The 25545-nt window shown below is 41.9% G+C and overlaps 1 protein-coding gene across 1 annotated transcript in view; it reads right to left on the bottom strand.

The window, feature by feature from the left end:
* Positions 1 to 6159, bottom strand: part of THOC3 (THO complex subunit 3) — a 10571-nt gene extending 4412 nt beyond the window's left edge. The window contains exons 1-3 of the mRNA XM_004371174.2: positions 5655 to 6159; positions 4870 to 5026; positions 3321 to 3525 (exon numbers count right to left, since the gene is read on the bottom strand). Coding sequence (XP_004371231.1) covers positions 3321 to 3525; positions 4870 to 5026; positions 5655 to 5921 — 629 coding nt within the window. The 5' untranslated portion in view covers positions 5922 to 6159. The remainder of the gene's footprint in view (positions 1 to 3320; positions 3526 to 4869; positions 5027 to 5654) is intronic.
* Between the last annotated feature and the right edge of the window lie 19386 nt (positions 6160 to 25545).

Raw genomic sequence — 25545 nt, 5'->3', positions numbered from 1 at the left:
ATAATTCCTATAGTTCTGAATTTTAATTGAAAGCTATCAGTATGAATTCATAAGGTATTTTATCTTTGAATATATACACATATTTCCTAGCTCTGTCCACTTAAAAGACCCAGAAACAATGACCCATCAAGCAGCCATGGACATCCCAAGCTCCAGTGTCATTTCCAGTAAAAGAATCCAGGACTTCTTCTTAAAGTCTGGGGCAAGAAATGTACAAGATAAGCCTGGAACATCCTGTCATACCAGAGAATAAGAAAAGGGTCGTGTCAAAAAACAACTCAGGAATCAACTTGAAGAGGCTCCCACTGGCGAAAGACGGGATAATTTTAATTTCAATAGGGATAATAACTATAAGAGACTGAAACACATCAACTATGCTTTAATTCATTAAAAAAAATATATTTACTAGTCATCTTTGGAGGCAACAGGGAACCAGCTCGTATCTTGAAAACTGGTGACAAAGGAAAAGAACTGAGCATTTATCTTGCCATTCCTAAAGGAACTATATTACTGGGTAACCAAATAGTAGGTGAGAAGCATATGGAATCAGCAAAATGAGACTGGGAGAATCTTCAGAAGTTAACAGTTCGGTTTTCCAGCAGATAAGTAATAAGGAAAAGAAAGGGATGGAGGAGGATCCTGTAATTTAACAAAAGACATCAAATTTTTCTTAATGGGCAAGATTAGAGTAAGTAGGTATGCATACTTCGGAGATAAAACTATAAAGAAACGCAAGAAAGTGATCAGTATAGAAGTCAAAATAGTGGTTACTTTTGAGAGGAGGGAGTTGTGATTTGGACACAGCACAGGGATGGACATCTGAGATGGCTGGCAAAGTACTATTTCTTGACCTTTGTGGGGCTACATGGGTGTTAGACATATAATATTTCACTAAGCTCTACATTTGTTTTGTGTGGTTTTCTGTACTTGTGTTTTGTTTTACAATAAATAGGTTAAAATATTAAGGAAACAATCTAGATGCCCATCAACGGACGAATGGACAAACAAATTATGGTATATTCACACAATGGAATACTACGCAATGATAAAAAACAACGATGAATCCACGAAACATAACACAGATGAATCTGGAAGGCATTATGCTGAGCGAAATTAGTCAGTCGTAAAAGGACAAATATTGTGTAAGACCACTATTATAGGAACTCAAGAAAAGGTTTACACACAGAAGAAAACTTTGATGGTTACGAGGGTGGGGAGGGAGGGAGAGGGGTATTTACTAACTAGATAATAGACAAGAATTATCTCAGGTGAAAGGAAGGACAGTGCACACTACAGGGGAAGTCAGCAGAACTGGACTAAACCAAAAGCTAAGACGTTTCCTGAATACAACCAAATACTTCAAGGGACAGAGTAGCAGGGGCGGGGGTCTGGGGACCATGGTTTCAGGGGACATCTAGGTCAACTGGCATAACAAAGTTTATTAAGAAAATGTTCTGCATCCCACTTTGGTGAGTGGCGTCTGGGGCCTTAAAAGCTAGCGAGTGGCCATCTAAGATGCATCAATTGGTCCCAACCCACCCAGAGCAAAGGAGAATGAAGAACACCAAAGACACAAGGAAAATATCAGCCCAAGAGACAGAAAGGGCCACATACACCAGAGACTCCATCAGCCTGAGACCAGAAGAACTAGATGTTGCCTAGCTACCACCAATGACCACCCTGACAGGGACACAACAGAGAGTCCCTGATGGAGCAGGAGAAAAGTGTGGTGCAGAACTCAAATTCTACTAAAAAGACCAGACACAATGGGCTGAGACTGGAGGGACCCCATAAGACATGGCCCCCAGACTCTCTGTTAGCCCTAAATTAAAACCATTCCCAGAGGCAACTCTTCAGACAAAGATTAGACTGGACTGTAAGACATAAAATGAAACTCGTGAAGTTTGCTTCTTAGCTCAAGTAGATACATGAAACTAAATGGACACCTCCTGTCTGGAGGCGAGATGAGAAGGCAGAGAGGGTCAGGAGCTGGTTGAATGGACACGGGAAATCTGGGGTGGAAAGGAGGAGTGTGCTGTCACAGGATAGGGAGAGCAACTAGGGTCACATAACAATGTGTGTATAAATTTTTGTATGAGAAACTAACTTGAACTGTAAATTTTCACTTAAAGCACAATTAAAAAAAAAAGGTTAAAATATTAAATAAATAAATAAGCTTTATGGGATCTCCACTGCCCACAGAACAAAATTCACGTCACTAAACATAGAATTCAAAGCCTTTCACAGTCTGGTCCCAAATTATATTTCAACGCCACCTTCCCATTATCATGCCCTCTGTTCATATACCTTATCTACCACCACTCCCCAGAAACCCTGATCAATGAACTACTCTCCAAACAAGTCAAGCTCCTTCATGCCTGTTTTGTCAACTGTACAGTTCTCTTTTGCTGATTCTTAAAATTCTATTCATCCTTCAAAGTCAAGCTCAGAAGCTGCTTCCTCCAAACAGTCAATATTATGTTCCTTTCCGTGGGATTCCACAGCAAGCTCCTATCGTCTCTATCACAGAACCTATCTCACTGTGCCTTGCATTGCTCACCTGGGACAGTAGAAAGAAGAGAATCAGACAGACATGAATTTCAACTCCACATTCAATCACTCAGAGAACAATATTTACTGAGAGCCTACTATGTGTAGCAAGTACTGGGCTAGGCCGTAGGGATTCCACAGTAAACAAGTTAACCCAGCCCTACCCTCATGGAATTTACAGTCTAATGGGAAATACAGACAAGTGAATGTACAATTACAATACAGAGTGAAAAGTGCTTCCAACAGGAAGTACAAAGAATAAGCCTCTAACATATCTTTAACCTTGGCAGGAGGGTGGTCGAGATGGCTTCTCTGCAGGGGAAAAAAAAAACCAAACTCACTGCCACTGAGTCGATTCCAACTCATAGCAACCCTATAGGACACAGCAGAAAGTGATATTTTAAGCTGAGACTTGTAAGGGTAAAAGTTAGCCATAATTCAAGGTCCATTCCATTCTAGTGCTGACTAGCTGACTAGTTACTTCACTTCTCTGAGCCTCAGATTCCTCATCTGTCAAATGGGGAACAAACCATCAATCCCCTGAATTCCTGGGAAGACTAAGTAAAATATAAGGTGCCTGGCTCAAAGGTGCTGAACAGATGTTCAAACCCTTCATTACTATTTGCCCTTTAAGCCCTCCAAGATAGTCACATCTAATTTATCTCTGTATCCCTCACAGCATCTTGCACATAAGAGCGGCTTAATTGAAGTTGTCAAATAAATAAATGACTCTAAAAGGTATGACAGTCTCCTAAGCTAGGATCACTCACCTGAGGATGTTAATACATCCATTGCCATTTGTCAGGAAGAACATGTTATTGTCATTATTCCAGGAGATTTCATTGACCTCAAATTTGAACTGCTCTTCTGCTTTGGAACGGTGTGTCTTGGCATCAATGAAGGTCACCACATCATCCTTGTTGCCTACAGCAATGGTCTGCCCATCGGGACTCCAGCAGATATTAATGTTCTCCCCTGGGAACCCAGACACAATCAGCAAGATAACTTGTCTGCCCATAATTCTCCAGGAATTTATTTTGCTCTCCTAGAAAAAAGGCCAAACCATGAATGGGAACTATCACTTAAGGATCACCAACTGAGTCCAGCCAATTCGTCTACAAATTTCCCTTCATTTGGTCCTCACAATAATTTTCTAAGGTATACTTTATCATTCCCATTTTACAGATGAAAAGTAGAAGAGAAAATAACCAAAATGTCACAGCTATGAAATGACAGAGCCAAGATCTGAACCCAGGTCTAACCCCAAAGCCCCTTTTTCTCTTACGCCAACATTTGCCAAATTTCAGTCATTCACATCTACCTTCACAGTGTTTGTCCTATGTATGTAACAGCTAGACTTTATTCAATATTTGTCTTAAAATTGTCTCAAAAATATTTTTACTTATATTAAGTTTAGCTTCACCTTAAACAATAAGTTCTGTAAGTCAGTTTTTTTTTCTAGTAGACATTAAAATACAAACATAACTTTTTTTTAAGTTTCAGCCACATACCACCTGAATCACTCATGTACCACCAGTCATATACTTCCAGAAAGCACTATACCAGTCCATCTCCCAGTACAAGGCTTGTTAACAGTAACCCACACAGAATTCATCAATTAAAAATTTCATCAACTTCATCGATTCCAAGATGCATATTTCTTCACATTTTAATATCAAGATCCATCTCAAAACCCATGGTGTATCATGGTTATCTGGCAACTTTATTTTCTTTCTTAATGGCACATAAAATATTGGTACATCTTAGAATCAAAGACATCTCTGAGTCAATGAAATACAGTAAGTGGCTCAAGGTTCCCAGGATAGTGCTTGTGAGGAACAGAGCCTATTAATGCACTGTGCAACTTTCTGGTCATTTCCTCCCAGACCACCAAGACGATCCAAGTTTCAGCCATTCTAAACTATCAGCAGTTTCCCAAATTCTCCATGCCTTTGCGAATGTTGTTCCTTCACCCACTACACCCTGACCATTAAATTCCTACCATTACTCTAAGAGTCTGCTCAAGATCTGAACGGCCTTCCCTGTCTCCCCCTGGGCAGACTTAAGCATTTCCATTCTGGGTAGCCACCTGGTAGACGTCTCCAATATAGGATGAACCATGTCATATTACGTTAGCTTTTCTACATGTCTCTCTTGCCGCAGTAAACCGTAAGGTCTCTAGAGCTGAAGACTGTGCCTTATTCAGCTCATGATACCCTACATCTAGCACAGAGCCACGCACTGAACAGATGTTCAGTTAAGTACTTACTGAATGAACAGAAGTAGCTTAACTTCCTAATGCCCCCTATGAATAGTCACCTTTCGTGTTCACAGTGGCAATGCATTTTGTAGTCCTCACATCCCAGATGCGAATGGTTTTGTCTCCAGACGCAGTGACAAAGAGGTCAGGATTACTCGGATGCCAACAAAGCTGGTCCACACTATCCCCATGTCCCCGATAATTGTTTTCTTTGACCTGAAAGGGCAGAATTCAGATGTCACTTCACACAGATGTACCTGCCTCCACCTGTAACTTCCTAGTCTTATTCAACCCCTGGTATCTGACGACCAAAAAAGATCTGGATAATCAACAAGAATCCAGTCCTTCTAAGACCTTTGTCTAAAACTCACTGGACTATCCCCCTACCCTCGTCCCCAATCACTAAACTGTTCTGAAGCTGGGTTCCACATGAACTCCCTTACCCTTTTGTGGTTCCTGGCCTTCCTCCTTCTTCCTAGTTTTCCACCATGATTCTATCACCAAGGCCCACAAACTACCTGTTCATTCCCACAGGATGCACTCCTCCTCACCACCACAGGGACACCCCTTCTCTACTAAGCTGCCCCAGTCACTCCTCATCACCACACAACTCCTTCCCAACATTCCGCCACATCCCCTCCTGACCTCCACTCCCCCTCCATCCCTACCACACTCCCTCCATTCTCCTCACCACTACACCCCCTCCTCATCTCCACACCCCCTTCGTGCCTCTCTCCTTTCTTTTTCTCCTCCTCACCCCCCATCCTCCTCCTAGCCGTCAGTCTTCACCCCTCTCTCACCACAGCCCCTCTCCCGGGCCTGGGCCCAGCCCTGGTTAGCTCACCAACCGGTCCTTCTCCAGCAAGAAGACGCTCGCCGTCTTGTCGAAGGAGCCAGAAGCCAGGCGGCGCCCGTCGCAGCTCCAAGCCACCGAGTGCACTTTGGCGCTGTGCGCCGGGAACTCGCGGGTCTTGCTGTGGCCCCGGAAAAGCTCCTGCATCCCTAGCACGTAGCGCGACGGGCCGCTGGTCACTGAGCACCAGGGGGCCATAGAGCCGGGACCACTCTGGCCCAATGCTGAGGCCCCCAAAGCCGCAGCGGGGACCGCCATGCCGAGTTTCCGGACGACGACGACGCCACACCCCCGCCGTCTTACAGCAATCAGTCCTGCCGCCGCCGCCACCGCGCGCGTGCGCACCAAAGAGTGCCCGCCTCCTGCGCAGCCTCGCTGTACACTTATTACGAAAGGACTACAAATCCCGGCATGCCGCACTGGCCCGCCTTTGCCCTTTCAAATAGTAATGATTCCTTCTTCAACTTCCCTTACAATATTCCGAGGTTTTTAGGTGTCTTTTTGTTCCCCTAAAGATTGTTCCCCGTGAAGATTGTTGTTGTGTGCTGCTGATCTAGTCTGACTCACAGCAACCCTGTATGACAGAGTAGAACTGCCCCATGGGGTTTCCTACATTGAAATCTTTACGGGAGCAGATTGCCAGGTCTTTTCTTCTGCAGAGCCGCTGGTGACTACCAACCGCTGACCTTTTGGTTAGCGGCCAAGCGCTTTAACCATTGCGCCTAGGAAACCCTATGGGGCAGTTCTATCATATAGGGTCGCTGTGAGTTGGAATGGACTGGTCGGCACTCAATAACGATTGTTCCCTTACCTACTCCTTGGTAGGCATATTTTTATCCATTTTTAATAAAGGAAGTGAATCAGTTACCCCTCTAAATTTCCATTTTCCCATCAGTAAAATACTTTTATTCTAGGGTTGCCACCCACCTACCCACTCCTTTCTGGATGGAAAAGGACTAGCTGCTAAACTTGTCCTGGGAAAACGGCTAGGGTTTATCGGGGAGGGGGAGAGATTCTGAGGAGGGGTCTGGAGATTAGTCTAAAAATAAATCCTTTGTTTTTAAAAGATACTGCATGCACACGCTACCACTTTTCTGTCAGTTTATCATGCTGTGGTGGCTTGCGTGTTGCTGTGATGCTGGAAGCTATGCCACTGGTATTTCAAACACTAGTAGGGTCACCCATGGTGAACAGGTTTCAGCAGAGCTTCCAGACTAAGACAGACTAGCAAGACGACCTGGTGGTCTACTTCTGAAAAAATTGACCAGTGAAAACCTTATGAATAACAGTCAAACATTGTCTGATATAGCATGGAAGATGAGCCCCTCAGATTGGAAGGCACTCAAAATACAATTGGGGAAGAGCTGCCTCCTCAATGCAGAGTCGACCTTAAGGACGTGATGGAGTCAAGCTTTCGGGACCTACATTTCCTGAGGTTGGATGACTCAAAATGAGAAGAAACAGCTGTAAACATCCATTAATAATCGGAACTTGCAATGTAAGAAGTATGAATCTAGGAAAATTGGAAGTCGTCATAAAATGAAATGGAACACAGAAAGATCAATATCCTAGGCATTAGTGAGCTGAAATGGACTGGTGTTTGCCATTTAGAATGATACGGTCTACTGTGCCAGGAAGGAGAAATTGAAGAGGAATGGCGTCACATTCATCGTCAAAAAGAACACTTCAAGATCTATCCTGAAGTACAACTCTGTCAGTAATAGGATAATATCCATACCCCTCTGTCCTATAGGGTCGCTGTGAGTCAGAATTGACTGACCACAATGGGTTGGGTTTTTTGGGTTTTTTTTTTTATAAGGAACATCACTTAATACAACTATTATTTAAATTTATGCACCAACCACTAATTCCAAAGATAAGGAAATTGAAGATTTTTACCAACTTCTGCAGTCTGAAATTGATCAAACATGCGATCAAGATGCATTGATAATTACTGGTGATTGGAATGCAAAAGCTGGAAACAAAGAAGATAGTTGGAAAATATGGCCTCGGTGATAGAAATGACTTCAGAGATTGCATCATAGAATTTTGCAACACCAGCAACTTATTCAGGGTAAATACCTTTTTTCACCAACATAAACGGCAACTATCCTCATGGACCTCTCCAGATGGAAAACAAAGGAATCAAATCGACTACATCTGTGGAAAGAGAAGATAGAAAAGCTCAATTTCATCAGTCAGAACAAGGCCAGGGGGCAACTGCAAAACAAACCATCAGTTGCTCATATGCAAGTTCAAGTTGAAAATCAAGAAAATTAAAACGAGTCCATGAGAACCAAAACATGACCTTGAGTATATCCCACCTGAATTTAGAGACCATCTCAAGAATAGATTTGAAGCATTGAACACTAATGACCGAAGACCAGACGAGTTGTGGGATTGACAAAAGGGCCATCATACATGAAGAAAGCAAAGAGTCATTTAAAAGAAAGAAAAGACTAAAATAGATGTCAGAAGAGACTCTGAAACTTGCTCTTGAACATAGAGTAGCTAAAGTGAAAGGAAGAGGAGGAAATGATGAAGTAAAAGAGCAGAACAGAAGATTTCAAAGGTTGGCTCAAGAAAACAAAGTAAAGTATTATAATGAAATGTACAAAGACATGGAGTTATAAAATCAAAAGTGAAGAACACGCTCGATGTTTCTCAAACTGAAAGAACTGAAGAAAAAATTCAAGCCTTGAGTTGCAATACTGAAGGATTCTACGGGGAAAATATTGAACAACACAGGAAGCATCAAAAGAAGATGGAAGGAATACACGGAATCACTGTACCAAAAAGAATTGGTCGACATTCAACCATTGCAACAGGTAGCAGATGATCAAGAACTGATGGTATTGAAGGAAGAAGTCCAGCTGCACTGAAGGCATTGAAAAAAACAAGGCTTCAGGAATTGACAGAATATCAATTGAGATGTTTCAACAAATGGATGCAGCACTGGAGGTGCTCACTCGTCTATGCCAAGAAATTTGGAAGACAGCTACCTGGCCAGCCCACTGGAAGAGGTCCATATTTGTGCCCATTCCAAAGAAAGGTGATCCAACAGAATGCAGATATTATTGAACAATACCATTAATATCATAGACAAGTAAAATTTTGCTGAAGATAATTCAAAAACGGTTGCAGCAGTACATTGACAGGGAATTGCCAAAAATTCAAGCTAGATTCTGAAGAGGATATGGAAGGAAGATATCATTGCTGATGTCAGCTGGATTTTGGCTGAAAGCAGAGAATCCCAGAAAGATGTTTGCCTGTGTTTTATTGACTATGCAAAGGCATTCGACTGTGTGGATCATAACAAATTATGGATAACATTGGAAGGAATGGAAATTCCAGAACATTTAATTGTGCTCATGGGGAACTTGTACATAAACCAAGAGGCAGTCATTCAAACAGAACAAGGGGATACCTCATGGTTTAAAATCAGGAAAGGTGTGCATCAGGGCTGTATCCTTTCACCATACTTATTCAATCTGTATGCTGAACAAATAATCCAAAAAGCTGCACTATATGAAGATGAACGGGGCATCAGGATTGGAGAAAGCCTCATTAACAACCTGAGATATGTGGATCACACAACCTTGGTTCCTGAAAGCAAAGTGTACTTGAAGCACTTACTGATGAAGATCAAAGACTACAGCCTTCAGCATGGATTACACCTCAACATAAAGAAAAATAAAATCCTCACAACTGGACCAATAAGTAACACCACGGTAAAGGGAGAAAATATTGAAATTGTCACGGATTTCATTTTACTTGGATCCACAATCAATGCCTGTGAAAGCAGCAGTTAAGAAATGAAAGCACATATTGCATTGGGCAAATCTGCTACAAAAGACCTCTTTAAAGTGTTAAAAAGCAAAGATGTTACTCTGAGGACCAGCCTAGCCAATATATTTTCAATCATCTCACATGCATACAAAAGCTGGACAATGGATAAGGAAGACCAAAGAAGAATTGATGCCTTTGAATTATGGTGTTGGGGAAGAATATTAAATATACCATAGACTGCCAGAAGAACGAACAAATCTGTCTTGGAAGAAGTATAGCCAGAGTTCTCCTTGGAAGTGAGGATGGCGAGATTTCGTCTCAAGTACTTTGGGTATGTTATCAGGAGGGATCAGTCCTTGGAGAAGGACATCATGCTTGGTAAGGTAGAGGGTCAGTGAAAAAGAGGAAGACCCTCAATGAGATGGATTGACACAGTGGCTGCAATAATGGGCTCGATAATAGCAGCAATTGTGAGGATGGTGCAATAATGGGCTCGATAATAGCAGCAATTGTGAGGATGGCGCAGGATCAGGCAGTGTTTCATTCTGTTGTACATAGTGTCCCCATCAGTTGGAATTGACTGGACAGCACCTAACAAAAACATGCACATGATTATTAATGCAAAAAATATATAAAAGTGTATAGAGTTCTGGTGCAGTGAATTATTTAATATGGCCCTTCTAGCCACAGTCTTTGATTCCCACACAATAATTGGGTGGAACTATGCAAATAAGGTGTATGGAACCTGCGATTGCTAAGGTTATGTGTCAGCTTGGCTGGGTCATGATTTTCAGTGGTTTGGCAGTTATGTAATGATGTTGTCAGCTTCCATTTTGTGATCTGGCGTGATTATCCTCCATTTTGTGATGTGTTGTTAATCCTAGCCTGTATGCCTGTGGTTATGGTTCCATTTGGGAGTGAGTTGTCTGATACACTAATGAGGCAGGATTAGGGTGTGATGTATCTTGAGTCACTGCTTTACTAGAGGGTGTGATTCAAGTCACCACCTTACCCCAGTCACCACCCTTACCACCCTTATTCAAGTCATAGCCTTACTTGAGTCACATCTTTTATTTTCCAAGAGATAAAAAGAGAGAAAAGCAAGCAGAAGGGGACAGGGACCCACCATCACCAAGAAAAGCTAGGAGTGGAGTGTGTCCTTTGGACCCAGGATCCCTGTGCTGAGAACTTCCTATACCCAAGAGACAGAGAGCTGTAACACTGGAGACGGTACAAGACAGCAAGAAGTGGTGGCAATCGCTGCAGAGAACTGGCAACAGCAGAACCAACGAGAGACGGTGCAGTGGGCTTCCTGGCACATGGAGTGAACCAGCCACAGTGGGTGTGCCAACACATAGAGCAAGAGAGCTGAGTGCCTTCGGGCAGGAGGCTTCCTAGCAGAGTGGGGTGCCTCTGGGAACTTGTCAGCAGAGCTAGCGTTGCTACTCACTGAGAGCTGAGTGCCTTCGGGCCGAGGTTTACTGGTGGAGTTCCCCTGGCCCTTATTGGTGGAGCTAAAGATATTTGTAACACTTGCCTGAGCGCAGCAAAGGCCAGGCCAAGGGGCCCAGGGGCCAAGAACCAGAGGCTTGTCTGCAGGCACAGCTGAGAAGAGGCTATCCTGATCGAAGAAGTCATTTCTGATCCTAAATTGTAAACTGCTATTTCCCTAAAAAACCCTATAATTGCGAGTATTGTCTGTTGAGTTCTGTGTGGCCATTGAAATGAATTATCAAACCCAGTGGAGAAGTAGAGAGTGCCGTGGGAGGGACAGCTGGTGTCAGAATTGGTGTTAAAAGGTTGGAGAGAGGGGCACCTCCACCTCAGAGGAATCTGCCTTCAGTTGTTGATGCTGATAATGATTCTCTCTCGTGAAGTTAGACGAAGAGGCCTGACAGCTGCCACCATGCCATTATTACAGTAGAGTGAAAAGTAAATGACCACCCATGTCTTCCCCTTGGATTGTTCTCCATTCCACATAACCCACCACTTGCTGGACAAGAACCTGGTGGTGAGCTGCCAGCGCTGGCCAAGGCCCTGAGGAAGGGCCATGGGTGGGAGGAAGTTTTTGGTAGTGAGGAGGCAGTATGGAATTTCTTTAAAAACAAATCTTTTGTGACTCTACAGTTATCTCAAATAAAAAGTTTAAAAACAAATGTTTAATTTTTTAAAGGTAACGCATGCATACTTGTACACCAGTGTTCATTGGAGCACTATTCACAATAGCCAAAATATGGAAACAACCGAAATGTCCATCAACAGATGAATAGATAAACAAAAAGTAGTATATCCATAAGATGGAATATTATTCAGCCAGAAAGAGAAGTGGAGTTCTGATACATGCTATATATGACATGGATGAACCTTGAAAACATTATGCTGAGTGAAACGAATCAATCACAAAAGGACAAGTATCATATAATCCCATTTATATGAAATACAGAGAATAGGCAAATGCATAGGGACAAGTTTATTAGTGGTTACCAGGGGCAAGAGGGAGGAGGGGATGGGAGTTAATGCTGAAGGAGTGCTGAGTTTCTGTTTGGGGTGATGGAAAACTTTTGGAAATCGATAGTGGTGATGGTAACACAATATGGTAAATGTAATTAATGTCACTGACTTGTACACAAAAAAAATGCTTAAGATGGTAAACTTTTTTTATATTTAACCACAATAAATTTTTTTAAAGATGCATGCACTTGTTAACAAATATAAAAACGACAAACGGGAATAGAGTAAAAAGAAGTCTCCCTCCCTCTTGTGTCCCCTTCTGAAAACCAAGCATTGTTAAATTTCTGAATGGCCTTCTAGAGAGCAAGTGTAATCAAGCATCTTGGGAGAGGGATATAGTGTGTGTATATAAAAAACGGTAGCATCCTTTACATAACTTGCTTTCTACAGTGAATATATATATAGGAAATCACCCTTATCCATATACACAGGTCTGTTTCATTCTTGCTGGGTGCAATCTTTAATATGAATGTATCATAGTTTATTCAGCTGACTCTCCTTGATGGACATTTAAGTGTCCATTAATTTGCTTTTAGAAGAACATTGCAGTGAGTATCCCTATACAAATGTCACTGCACACATGTGCACTTCATCTGGATAGATACTACTCTAACACCTGCGAAGATGTTCTAACAATCAATACTCCCACCAGCAACATAGGGGAGTGTCATAGGTCTTGAATCCTGAATGAGTCCTCATATAAAGTATATGGCTCTCAGAAAGACCTTAGTAAATGAGACCCCTTTCTTTCCCCCTCTTCCCTTCCCTACTCCACTGCAACCAGAAATTATTGGTACCAGCTAAGCTTTTTTAGATTCCAAAGAATACCAATGAAGTCACTAAAGGCTCGGGGTAGGAGATTAGTTGGTATCGAGTGTTGCCTCCTTAGCCTTCTTTTTCAGGAATCTTTTTTCATATACTAGCATGTAATTTTTTCCTACATACACCGGGGATTTATATCTCCTCATTCCAGATAAGGACTCTGAAGGGGTAAAATGTCCTGCTCTTGTCACATGGTGGGCATGTGACTGAGCAAAGATTCAAACTCAGGTGTGACTGACTCCAAAATCTACACCTTCTTTAGTATCTGAAACCTCTGTGTTATAAATGTGACTCTATTTCTGTATTTATTTTCCATTTTTATATGTTGTGTATATTTTTTATTTCTTTTCCGGTATGTTCTTTTCCAGTATTCTGTAAGACACTTGTTCAAAATGTTAGAACCTCAGTTGTGGTAAGTATCTCCCACTGCTCTGGTGTGGGACAGAACCATGTAGAACTGTTTCGAAGCTGAAATAGCACACGTCTGGAGGCTATGGGTGGAGGTGGCAGCTGTAAGACTGAAGTCAGAGAAGCTCCAAGGGGACATAAAATTCAGGGGAACAGAGTCATGACCATTTTAAAAAAAACATTTTATGTGGAAAATTTTTCAAACTTACAAAAAAGTTACAAGAATAATAAAGAGTACTGCTATCCCCATGACCCAGATTTACACAGTTTTACCATGTTGTTCCATTTGCTCTCTTTATATACATATACACATTACTCTTTTGCCTAAATATTTGAGAGTAAGTTGCATATGATCATTAACCTTTACCCCTAAACATTTCAGTATTTCCTAAGAGCACGAATATTTTGTTTCCAGTATTGGAAAACAGAACATTAACAAAGAATTTTTATCCAATCTACCACATTCACTTCAATGTTGCCAATTTCGACTGTAATGTCCTTTATAGCATTCTTTTTCCTCCAGTACAGGATCCAGTCTGGGACCCTGTTATCATGTCTCATTAGTCTCCTTAAATCCACAAAAGCACCTCAGTTTTCCTTTGCCTATTATGACATTGACATTTTTAAAGAATATAGTTTATGGGCCATTTTTATAGCCTCTTCTATCACCCAGAAATTCTCTTTCTGGAGCTGATCTTTGCTCACATTCTGAAGGATGTTTTTACATATGGGAGCCTTGGGACCTTTACGATCATTCAGGGCCAGAATTGGGCCATAAATGTTAATGCCAGAGATGACAGGATATTTGGAGGCGATTTTCAGGTGTGGGGGCTCTTACAATGAAGGGAGAGTAGAAAGAAGGAAGGAAGACTTGAAGTGTAAGCCCTTTGAGAGTCGGGGACTATGGTTGTTGTTGCAAAAGAAAACAGGCAGAAGCCTGTAATCTCTGGCAAAGCCTCATCATATGATTGCAAACCAGTCAGGGTTCAACCAGAGAAGCAGAACCAGTAGATGTGTATTAAGAGATTTATTGCAAGGAATTAGCTTACACAATTGTGGGCACACATGCCGCTTTGTCTTTACTGATTGTCTTAGTTATCTAGTGCTGCCATAACAGAAATACCACAAGTGGATGGTTTCAACGAAGAGAAGTTTATTTCCTCACAGTCAAAGTAGGCTAAAAGTCCAAATTCAGGGCGTCAGCTCCAGGGGAAGGCTTTTTCTCTCTGTCAGCCTTCTTCTCTTCAGTGTTCCCCCGGACTAGGGGCTTCTCCGTGCAGGGACCCCTGTCCAAAGGATGCGCTGTGCTCCTGGCATGGCTTTTTTGATGGTATGAGGTCCCCGTCTCACTGCTCACTTCTGTCTTTTATATCCCAAGAGATTGCCTCAGGACACAATCCAGTCTTGTAGATCAGGTCCTCCCTTACTAACATAACTGCCACCCATCCTCCCTCATTAATATCATAGAGGCAGGTTTACAACATACAGGAAAATCACACAGTACCAGGAATCATTGCCTAGCCAAACTGAAACGCACATTTTTTGGGGGGACATAATTCAAACCATGACACTGATCAACTGTCATCTCTTGGCCCCTACCACCCCACCTCACCCCAAGTCCCATTATCCCCACTGCATTTAGGGATCCAGTTTAATGGTAGTAGCTCCCACTGTAATTTCTTGCCTACAGAGAAAAGGGACCACAGAGCTCTTCAGAGATGCTGGGATTCCCCTGACAAATATATTTTTCAAAGTCATGATGAAAATTGTGTCCTCTGGACCCTCCTAGGGTGGGTGAGCAGCCCTTACATGATAAATCCACTTTAATATTCCAATTTCCCTCAGCCTCTTGATACCTTCCTCTACAGTATACCAAGGCAGTTCTGACATTTCAGCTTCATTTGGTGTAAGTCATCTTTGGGTCCATGTTTCAGACAAACAACTGAACAAACTTTTAGAGCCTTTTCTAACCTCACGAGCCAGAACCCTGAATTTAGAGTTTCTGCTTAGTAGGCCCTGATTGTGTCCCGCCTGGCCAGGAGTTGGGGTGGCACCAAAGGTATAAGCATGGGGGAGTGGGGGGGTGGGTAAAACATGGATTGAATTGTGTCCCCCCAAAAGATCTGTCAACTTGGCTAGGTCATGATTCCCAGTATTGTATGACTGTCTACCATTTTATCATCTGATCTGATTTCCCTATGTGTTGTAAATACTATCACTAACTATGATGTAATAAGATGGATTAGCAGCAGTTATATTGATTAGGTAGCGTCTTAAGCCAATCTCTTTTGAGATATAAAAGACAGAAGCAAGCAGAGGGACATGCCTCACACTACCAAGAAAGCAGTACCGGGAGCAGAGCGTGTCCTTTGGACCTGAGGTTCCTGTGCAGAGAAGCTCCCAGATCAAAGGAAGATTGATGACATGGACCTTCCTCCAGCGCTGACGGAGAAAGCGTTCCTCTGGAGCTGACGCCCTGAATTTGGACTTGTAGCCTACTGGGTTGTGAGAGAATAAAATTCTCTCTGTTAAAGCCATCCACTTGTGGTATTTCTGTTATAATAGCACTAGATGACTAAGACAGAAAGGCTTGGTTTGGATTCCAAAAAAGATGCAGCAAAAGCCAGGTTGATTGGACTAAAGGCTTTTAATAAGGGGAAACTTATGTACAGGAGGATAGTGCAAAACTGCAAAGCACTGATAATTACCTAGGTTATAATATCAGTGTGCTCAGAGGGCCTTTTTCTAACATTTATATACACAAAGAGTGGTGAATTACCAAGGGAGAAAGGAATGTGACACCAGCGCAGGAGGGGGAAGGGGAAAGTCTGAAAACTTGGGGGGCTGGAGGGTTAGCCCTGAGGAGTTTACTTTGCTAACTGATGGCTGGATTTGCACTTAAATTCTGCTAATCAGTAGCTGTTGGTCCTGGAGGAAGGGGGAAAGAGTACTGAGTCTAGTTAATATCTAACTACTCATGGACACTGTTACAGTCTGGTCAGTTACTCTTGCTCAGTCCCAGAGACCTTCAAGGGCAGGATCCATATTGGATATATCTAAAATCCTACAGGCCCATATCAATAGATTTGGCCTGATTGAATGTTATGTTCCTTTCACCTTGGTCCTACCCCTTAATATGCATTCCCACACATGTTCTGGACTTCTGTCTATACCCATTGGAAAAATCCTGCAGTTCTTTTGCTGCATAGTGTACATTCTTGTGGTTCACACTTTGTACCTCATCTTTTGGGGCCTGCTGGGGATCTAGTTACAGGTCTAGAAGCAAAGAGGAATGGTGGAGTGGGTCCTGAGGATAATCAGCAATGTCTTGCAAGGCAACTACCTTGCAAGGCCATTACAGGTTTTCCAGGCAATGGAGGGCTAAACTCCTCAGGCAGGGGTGGAAGGACTGGTTCTACTGGCAAATAAGACTCAGCAGAATTTAGGGACATGATGTCCTCAGCTTCATCAGGATTGGCCCACTATTCCAACTTTTAGGATCCCAGTCCTTCCCAATCCATGGCCTAACTTTAAAGAAGACACCCTGTAAGGCTGGGAATTCAATTTGTGTTGTAATTCAGCCACTCACAGGATGAGATTCTGAATCTGGTTTTCAGAAGTCTCAACTCTGCAGATACAGGAGATGAGGGTTTCTTTCTGGGCAGATATAGAAGCTTCCAGTTCATTTATACAGAGCTTGAGCTGGGAATTTGAAGTCCTGAGCTTATCCTTTCCTTTCCCCACTTTCTCTGAACAGTTAGGAGCAACTAGCCAATCCCATTATACTCCTTAGTCTGACTAAAATGTTCCTAGGTTGCAAATACATTGTTGTTGTTAGGTGCCGTCAAGTCAGTTCTGACTCATAGTGACCCTATGTACTACAGAATGAAACACTACCAGGTCCTGCGCCATCCTCACAATCATTGTTATGCTTGAGCCCATTGTTGCAGCCACTGTGTCAATCCATCTTGTTGAGGGTCTTCCTCCTTTTTGCTGACTCTGTACTTTACCAAGCCACAAACACATATTTACGCAGAACTTCACCTCCATAGGTATTTGATTAGGAGTATATGATAGTGATATTTTGAGTTATCTCTTTTGCCACATCACTCATGAACTATCAGAGCCCTCTTTACCTCTGGAAATAGAGGAATTAATGCCTTTAAATATAATCAAAGAATTAACTCAGAAAACTCATCCTTAAGATTCTGTTCTGCTAGAACCACTTCCAATACCAAAATCTGTATCAGTCAGGGTTCCAACCAGAGAAGCAGAACCAGCAGGTGATAATATGTATTAAGATATTTATTGCAAGAAATTGACTTATACAACTGTGGAGGGAAGCCAGACCAGTCTGAATTCCATGGGGCAAGCCATGAGGAAGGGTAGGCTAGAACCCTCAGCCCAGGCTGAAGCTGCTGTTCACAGGTAAAATTTCTTCTCTCATGGAAGTCTCAGCCCTGCTTTTGAGGCCTTTCAACTGGTTGAATCAGGCTCACATATATTATCTTGGATAATCTCCGTTACTTAAAGCCAACTGATTATGCACTTTAATCACATCTACAAAATACCTTCACAGCAATATGTAATGTTTGATTGAATAACTGGGGTCTACAGCCTAGCCAATTTTACATATCAAAGAGACCATCACAGGGTGGGGAAGGTCTGGGTGTTCTGGGCAAGGTAGATTCATTAGAATTAGCAGAGAAGTGAGGAAATCAAAGTAAGAAAAAGATACAAAGCTGGATTTCAGCAGCTTAAAATTTTAATTATGAAGCTGATAGCAGTACAACTCTATTATACGCCTGGCTAACATAAAGAGAAAAAAGATATATCTATATATCCCACTGAGCCACTGGGTGTTTTCCAACTGCCAGTCTTTCAAAGGGAGAAAGGAGAAAGTGCTTGGTTAGCAGCCAAGCACTTAACCATTGCACCACCAGGGCGTGCAGGCTCACTCACTCTCTCTGTGTACTCAAATGAATCACCTCATTATTTTTAAGAATTATCGAACTACTGGTGGCAATATAAAGAGGTACAACCACTTTGGAAATCAATTTGGCGCTTCCTTAAAAAGCTAGAAATAGAAGTACCATATAATCCAGCAATCCTGATCCTTGGACTATATCCTAGAGAAATAAGAGCCATTGCACAAATAGTTATATGGACACCCATGTTCATTGCAGCACTGTTCACAATAGCAAAAAGATGGAAACAACCTAGGTGTCCACAATGGTCAAATAGACAAATTATGGTATATTCACACGGGTGCCCATCAACAGTCGAATAGACAAATTATGGTATATTCACACAATGGAATACTACGCAACGATTAAGAACAACGATGAATCTGCGAAACATCTCATAACATGGATGAAACTGGAGGGTATGATGCTGAGTGAAGTTAGTCACAAAGGGACTGATACTGTATGAGACCACTATTATAAGAACTCAAGAAAAGGTTTAAACACAGAAGAAAACATTCTTTGATGGTTATGAGGAGGGGAGGGAGGGAGAGGAATTCACTAACTAGATAGTAGACAAGAATTATCTTAGGTGAAGGGAAGGACAACACACAATACAGGGTAAGTCAGCACAACTAGACTAAACCAAAAACTAAGAAGTTTCCTGAACACAACCAAACACTTCGAGGGACAGAGTAGCAGGGGCTGGGGTCTGGGCACCATGGTTTTGGGGGACACCTAGGTCAATTGGCATAACAAAGTTTATTAAGAAAATGTTCTGCATTCCACTTTGATGAGTGGCATTTGGGGTCTTAAAAGCTTGCAAGCGGCTGTCTAAGATGCATCAATTGGTCCCAACCCACCTGGAGCAAAGGAGAATGAAGAGCACCAAAGACACAAGGAAAATATTAGCCCAAGAGACAAAAAGGGCCACGTAAACCAGAGACTCCATCAGCCTGAGACCAGAAGAACCAGATGGTGCCCAGCTACCACCAATGACCTCCCTGACAGAGAACACATCAGAAAGTCCCTGACGGAGCAGGAGAAAAGTGTGATGTAGAACTCAAATTCATGTAGAAAGACAGAATTAATGGTCTGACTGAGACTAGAGGAACCCCAGAAGACATGGCCCCCGGACTCTCTGTTAACCCAGAACTAAAACCATTCCTGAAGCGAACTCTTCAGACAAAGTTTAGACTGGACTACAAAACATAAAATAATATTCATGAAGAGTGTGCTTCTTAGTTCAAGTAGATACACGAGACTAAACGGGCAGCTCCTGTCGGGAGGTGGAATGAGATGGCAGAAAGGGATAGGAGCTGGTCAAATAGACACAGGAAACCTGGGGTGGAAAGGAGTGTGCTGTCACATAATAGGGATTGCAACTTGGTCACATAACAATGTGCGTAAAAATTTTTGTATGAGAAATTAACTTGAGCTGTAAACTTTCACCTAAAGCACAATAAATAAAAAAAGAAATATCAAGAAGCCAATAGGGATTTTGGTGGAAAATTATAAAGTAAAAGCTAAAAATGAGGAAACTATGTATAGCGGAAGTAACCATAGGTGTAATTCAAGTAAGCCAAAGATATTGCTCTACAGAACTACAGAACTCTAATTGGTCTCTTAAGAGTTCGGATATGCAAAACAGAAGGCCTCACCCACTCTCCATATTAAGATGCAGGTTGGGGCAGCGACATCAGAGAGCTGAATTGCTCTGTATAAACATGAAAGGATAATTTAACACGTTAGCGGAGGAAGACCTAGGAGGGAACAGCGGAGTGGAGCTCTGCATCAGGACAGAGGGGAGAGCTGAGGGCCCTCAGGTTAGAGAAGCCCAAAAGGAACTTCGGAAGAAAAATAATTGAGGGTTTAAAATAATTTGCCACGGGCACCTCTCTCCTTTTTTCTCACCCTTAAATTATCTTTAATAGAGGCTACATTACTCACTAATGCTATCTTGTGAAAAGTATTAGGAAATGGATGTTTAGGGGGGAAACTTGGTAGAGGCTCAGTTCCATGTCTGCCTTGATGCAAGGCAAAGGCAGATTAAAACAGAAAAAATTCTGAGAAGTATAAAGCCTTGGGAATTAACAAAAATTCCTGGGAAAATGCCAGACTTTCAAGGCTATACAATTAGTAGAATCAAAGCTGAGAAGTTTAAGGGCTAAAGCTGACCCTAGCTTTGGTTATATGGGAAATAGAGCACTGTACTAAAGTACATAATATACTTAAAGGTTGGCGCTGGAAAGCAGCAAGGCCCAGAGAAGGCTGGAGGGATGCAGTAGGCCCAGGATGGGTGGTGGGATCTGCTAGGCTGGAGGGTGAGAAGGGCTGAGTGTTTTCCTTCCTCTTTGGGTCCCATCCTCCAGCCTCAAGAACATCTGTGACTATCTCATAGCTCTATGATGTGGGCCTGGAACTCTAGGCAAAGGCACATTCTCAGTGCCCAGCTGCCTGAGATGTGTGGGCTTCAGATGATGGAGAAACACCTCTTTATTCTGAGGAACTTCAGTGCTCCATGGCTGAGCTCCAGCTCAACTTCCTGGGCCATTTTTCTATTTTCTAGGTCCTCTGTGATGTGGGGATTCTCCTTCTGTTTTCTTACTCTCTCCAGAGGAATCCATTTTTATCAGTATTTGTGAGAAATAGAGACAGAAATCAAGTAAGGGATTACTAGACCTAGTCTCCAGAATAGATGGACTCTTCTTTTGTCTGTTCCTCATCTCACTGTACTAAGTTATTTGCAGAGAGACACACCGCAGATGGGTACTCTTGGGAAACATCAGAAAATCGTCCTTCTAGGGAAACAGGATGGACAGGACAGTAGTCGCTGGGAGCGGCAACTATGACTTCCAACTAAAGCTGCTATCTGGCGGGGACATGTATAACTAGGTGAAACTGAAAAAACGTTTGTTGGCGCCCAATCACTGTGTGTAGATTATTGTACGAGGTAGTGCATCTTGGAGGTGTGACTGTGTAAAACTTTTGTCTCTTTTGTAAGTACATTTACAGTTTCCTGTGTGTTATTTGCAAGTTGCGTTTTTTGTAATGATTTCATTTTCAAGGGAATAACATTTTCAGGCGCAATACATTACAAGCATGTGCTGTAGCATACTTGACATGCTGTATGTATGTTTCTTGTAATCGTCAAGGACTTGTCTTCTGGTTTCTGAGCTGTAAGTAGTTCATTTGTGATAAAAATGAATTCATTGTAGAACTGCTTTTCCCATGACACAAATTCCTTTTGGTGCTTTTATTTTTACAGGAAGCTGGAATTATGCAATGTCTCCCCTTGAGTGGTCTCATATGGGTTTGGAGGTATGGTATTGGTATTATCCTAGTTTTGCTCAACCAGGAATTACTTTGTACTGGAAAATTCCTCTTTTTCAGAAATGGGCTCTTTGAAGGACGAAGAAACTCTAGATTATCTCTTTTCTCTACCCAAGAATGTGGATGATTTTGAGGAGGAGTGTGATGAAGACGCCTCGGAGGAGCTTACCTGTCTTGTGGAATCTAAAGTTCATTTTGATGGTAACGACGACACTGATGTATCAGAGGATGATGACGCAGGCAGTGTTGCAGAAGGGCTGAACCAGATGATGATGCCCGTGATGAAAAGGAAGAAAATGAAGATGAATGGTGCAAAGATGTCTCCTACTTTGAAAATATAACAAACTCGCTTCAGCAATATGCCAAAGTTTACCCAGACTCGATCCATGAAGATAGAGAAGTAGATTATTTTTTGTCTGTAGTTACAGAAGAGATATTGGAAATTGTAGCAGGCCAAACAAATCTTTATGCAACCCAGGAGTGCACAAGACAACACAGAGGGCAGGAGAATGGAATGACAAGTAAAAACTGTCTGCCTACAATTGTAGAGGAAATAAAGACATTCATTGCTGTGCATATACTGATGGGTATACATGTCTTGCTGGAGCTCAGACTTTATTGGTCCAGTGACCCCTTCTTGGGTGTTACTTTGGTGGCAGACCTTATGAAGAAAACAAGATTCAAGAAACTAACCAAGAATAAACACTGCAATGACAATTCAAAAGCCATGCACAAAGGAGAACCTGGCTGCAACCAGATTCACAAATTGTGCCAATTATCAATGCTCTCAATAGCAGCCAGAAAGAAGTGTATGTGCCATCAAGTGTCATGGCAGCTGATGAAAGCATGGTGCCTTTCAAGGGTTGTTCACCAATAAAACAATACATGCCAACAAAGCCAGTCAAGTGCAGGTACAAAGTTTGGTGCTTGGCTGACTCATGAACTGGCTTTTTAATTCACTTTGATACCTATTCTGGAAAAAAAAAGGCGTAGACCATGACTCATCTCTCTCGCTTGGTGAGAGTGTTGTATTTGGACTATCATTCATGCAACCATTCTAATAGGCTCACTGTCTTTGACAATTTCTTTTCCTCCTATCACCTGATGAAAAGCATGAACGTAAAAGTACTGTATGTTGTTGGCACAGTGCAAGTAATTAGAAAGGGGCTACCAGAAATGATGAAGAGGACAAATAAATTACAGTAAGAATTTCTGTTTCATACGAAAGGATGTGTGTCAGCAGTAAAGCAGCAGGACAATAAACCTGTGACAGTTTTGTCCACGTTCCACAATCCAAAGGACATAACTAGTGTCAAAAGAAAGAATAAAGATGGTTCCTCCTCAGTAATCCCTTGCCCAAGAGCCAGGGACGGATGGCCCAATAAGCAAGGTAAGCACATGCTTAGGGCATCAACAAGACAGCGGCACCAGTTGTCCAAAGCAAAGACCCAAAGATGCCAACCAGACAGGACACAAGAAAAAGTGAGCACCACAGTGTAAGTGAACTGGTAGGGCACAAAATGAAATTGATACCAGCTCTAGTGCATGAGAATGTGCTGGCCAGAAATAAAGTACATGCAGGGTCACCAGCGCACCCCCACACAAGGTTGCTTAAGCCATGAGGCCCCTACCCCTTCAACACCTTCATTGACATGTCTCCTACTGTCCCCTTCCATGTAATTGAAACTCCTTATCTCAGTGGGTCTCTTGGGAGTATACTATTTCTCTCTAATAAACAAGAGGTTGGGGTGGGCTGTCAAGTCTCTTACTACATTCATCCAATATGCAACTGGATCCAACATGAGTGGTTACTGGGTAAGGATGGATTATATTAATAGATAACAGTTCTCAATGGAGAGAACTGTCTCGTACATTCACGTCTGCTGATCCAACAACTCCAGGTAGGCATGCCAGCAATGCTCTTTGCCATGATATAAACACAGGGTATAGGCTCTCGCACACATCCTGGTAAACAACCAACAGGAACTCCAGTCCCAGATGATAAGCAAAAGTGAAGGAAATCAAGTAAGTCAACCACTGCAATGAATTCAATCAAGTTACTTTTTAACTGTATAGCATTTACGAACAGAGTCATGTCCTAAGTTTTGTAAACAATAGTATTTATAACTTTAACTTTAAAACATGTTTAGCATACACGCAGATACAATCTAGCATACATTTAATATAATACTAACATGGATAATAATTTAATGCTAACATGGCAAATATACTAGAAATATTTTTATCTAACACAAAAAGTTTTAATTTATGTATCAAGTGAGTTTCATTTTTTATTGTCTGTAGCATAGGACACTGTGCTTGATATTACTCTAAATATACTAATAAACAAGATATTAGGCACATTAAGAAGATGAAAGATTCAATACTTATCATGCAAAATATATTTCTGTTTGCAACGAGTGTGTTTCTAAATTTGTCTTCCAAGAAAGCAACAAAAGGTGTTTATCAGAACATTACATTTATATTTTATGAGAATATTTACGTATCTCCATGTAAGGAAATTGAACAATTCCTTGAGGAAATAAATCAAATGAATATTTAGAAAATAAAAATTATATAAATGTGTTTTATTTTCCTATTCCCTTCAGACTGACTTTAAGAAATTGATAATTGTTATGACTCACAAAACACTTGCTTATCAAGAAGTGGTGCTGTTGTTACATTAATTGTGTATGTATCTCTGAATATGGGAGTTGAACAATTCCACAAAAAATGTACATTTGATAAATTTTGTATATGATAACAATTATATTTTCCTTTTCATTTTGGAAAATCGGGTATAACTTTACATTCAGCTCTCTAGTCAATCACATACGAACACACCAGCTCATGACATATCTGGTCCTGTCCTGTGCAAAGCGAACCAAAATGTGTCTTTAGATTGAGCATACCCTGGTATTTGTATCATGCACTTTGCAATCATTCTCCTCCCCGATGAGTATCAGTAGCAGTCCAGTTGTCATGGATTGAATTGTGTCCCCCAAAAATTGTGTGTAGTAACTTGGCTAGGTCATGATTTCCAGTATTGTATGATTGTGTTATCTGATGTGATTTCCTTATGTGTTGTAAACTCTATCACTATGATGAGGTTATACTGATGAGGTTGACAAGATTAGATCTTAATGCAATCTCTTTTGAGATGTAAAAGAGAGAAGTGAGCAGAGACACATGGGAACCTCATACCACCAAGAAAGCAGTGCAGTGATCAGAGCGTGGCCTTTGGACCTGAGGTTCCTGTGCAGAGAAGCTCCCACACCAACGGAAGACTGATGACATGGACCTTCCTCTAGAGCTAACGGAGAAAGCGTTCCCCCTGGAGCTGATGCCCTGAATTTGGACTTGTAGCCTACTGGGTTGTGAGAGAATAAACTTCTCTTTGTAAAGCCATCCACTTGTGGTATCTCTGTTAGAGCAGCACTAGATGACTAAGACACCAATGAACTGTAAAGATGCAGCATCAAAGGACAGAAACTGAGTGCACAAGTTTTTAAGTGTTATTTCAAGACAAAAAATACTCATGGAAAAAGGACAAATATTGTATGAGACCTCTATTGTAAAAACCCATGAAAATGTTTACATACAAAAAGTAACAATCTTTGTTGGTTACCAGGGATGGAAGGGGTGAGGGGAAATACTAAATAGGCAATAGATAAGTGGTATCTTCCGTGAAGGATGAGACAGTACACAATACAGGGGAAACCAGCACAACCTGTACAAGGAAAGGTCATGGAAGCGCCATAGACACATCCAAACTCCCTGAGGGACTGAATTGCTAGGCAGAGGGCTGTGGGGACCATGGTCTTGGGGAACATCTAGCTCAACTGGCATAAACAGTTCATAAAGACAATGTTCTATATTCTACCTTGGTGAGTAGCCTCTGGAGTCTTAAAAGCCTATGAGCAGTCATCTGAGATACTTCACTGGTCTCACCGCTATGGGCACAAGGGAGAATGAAGAGAACAGGATACAAGGAAAAGATTAGTCCAAAGGACTAATGGACCACAGCTACCAAGGCCTCCACCAGACTGAGTCCA

The sequence above is a fragment of the Trichechus manatus genome, unplaced genomic scaffold (assembly GCF_000243295.1).
Source record: "Trichechus manatus latirostris isolate Lorelei unplaced genomic scaffold, TriManLat1.0 scaffold00011, whole genome shotgun sequence".
NCBI lineage: Eukaryota > Metazoa > Chordata > Mammalia > Sirenia > Trichechidae > Trichechus > Trichechus manatus.
This window is presented reverse-complemented; position numbering and strand designations above follow the sequence as displayed.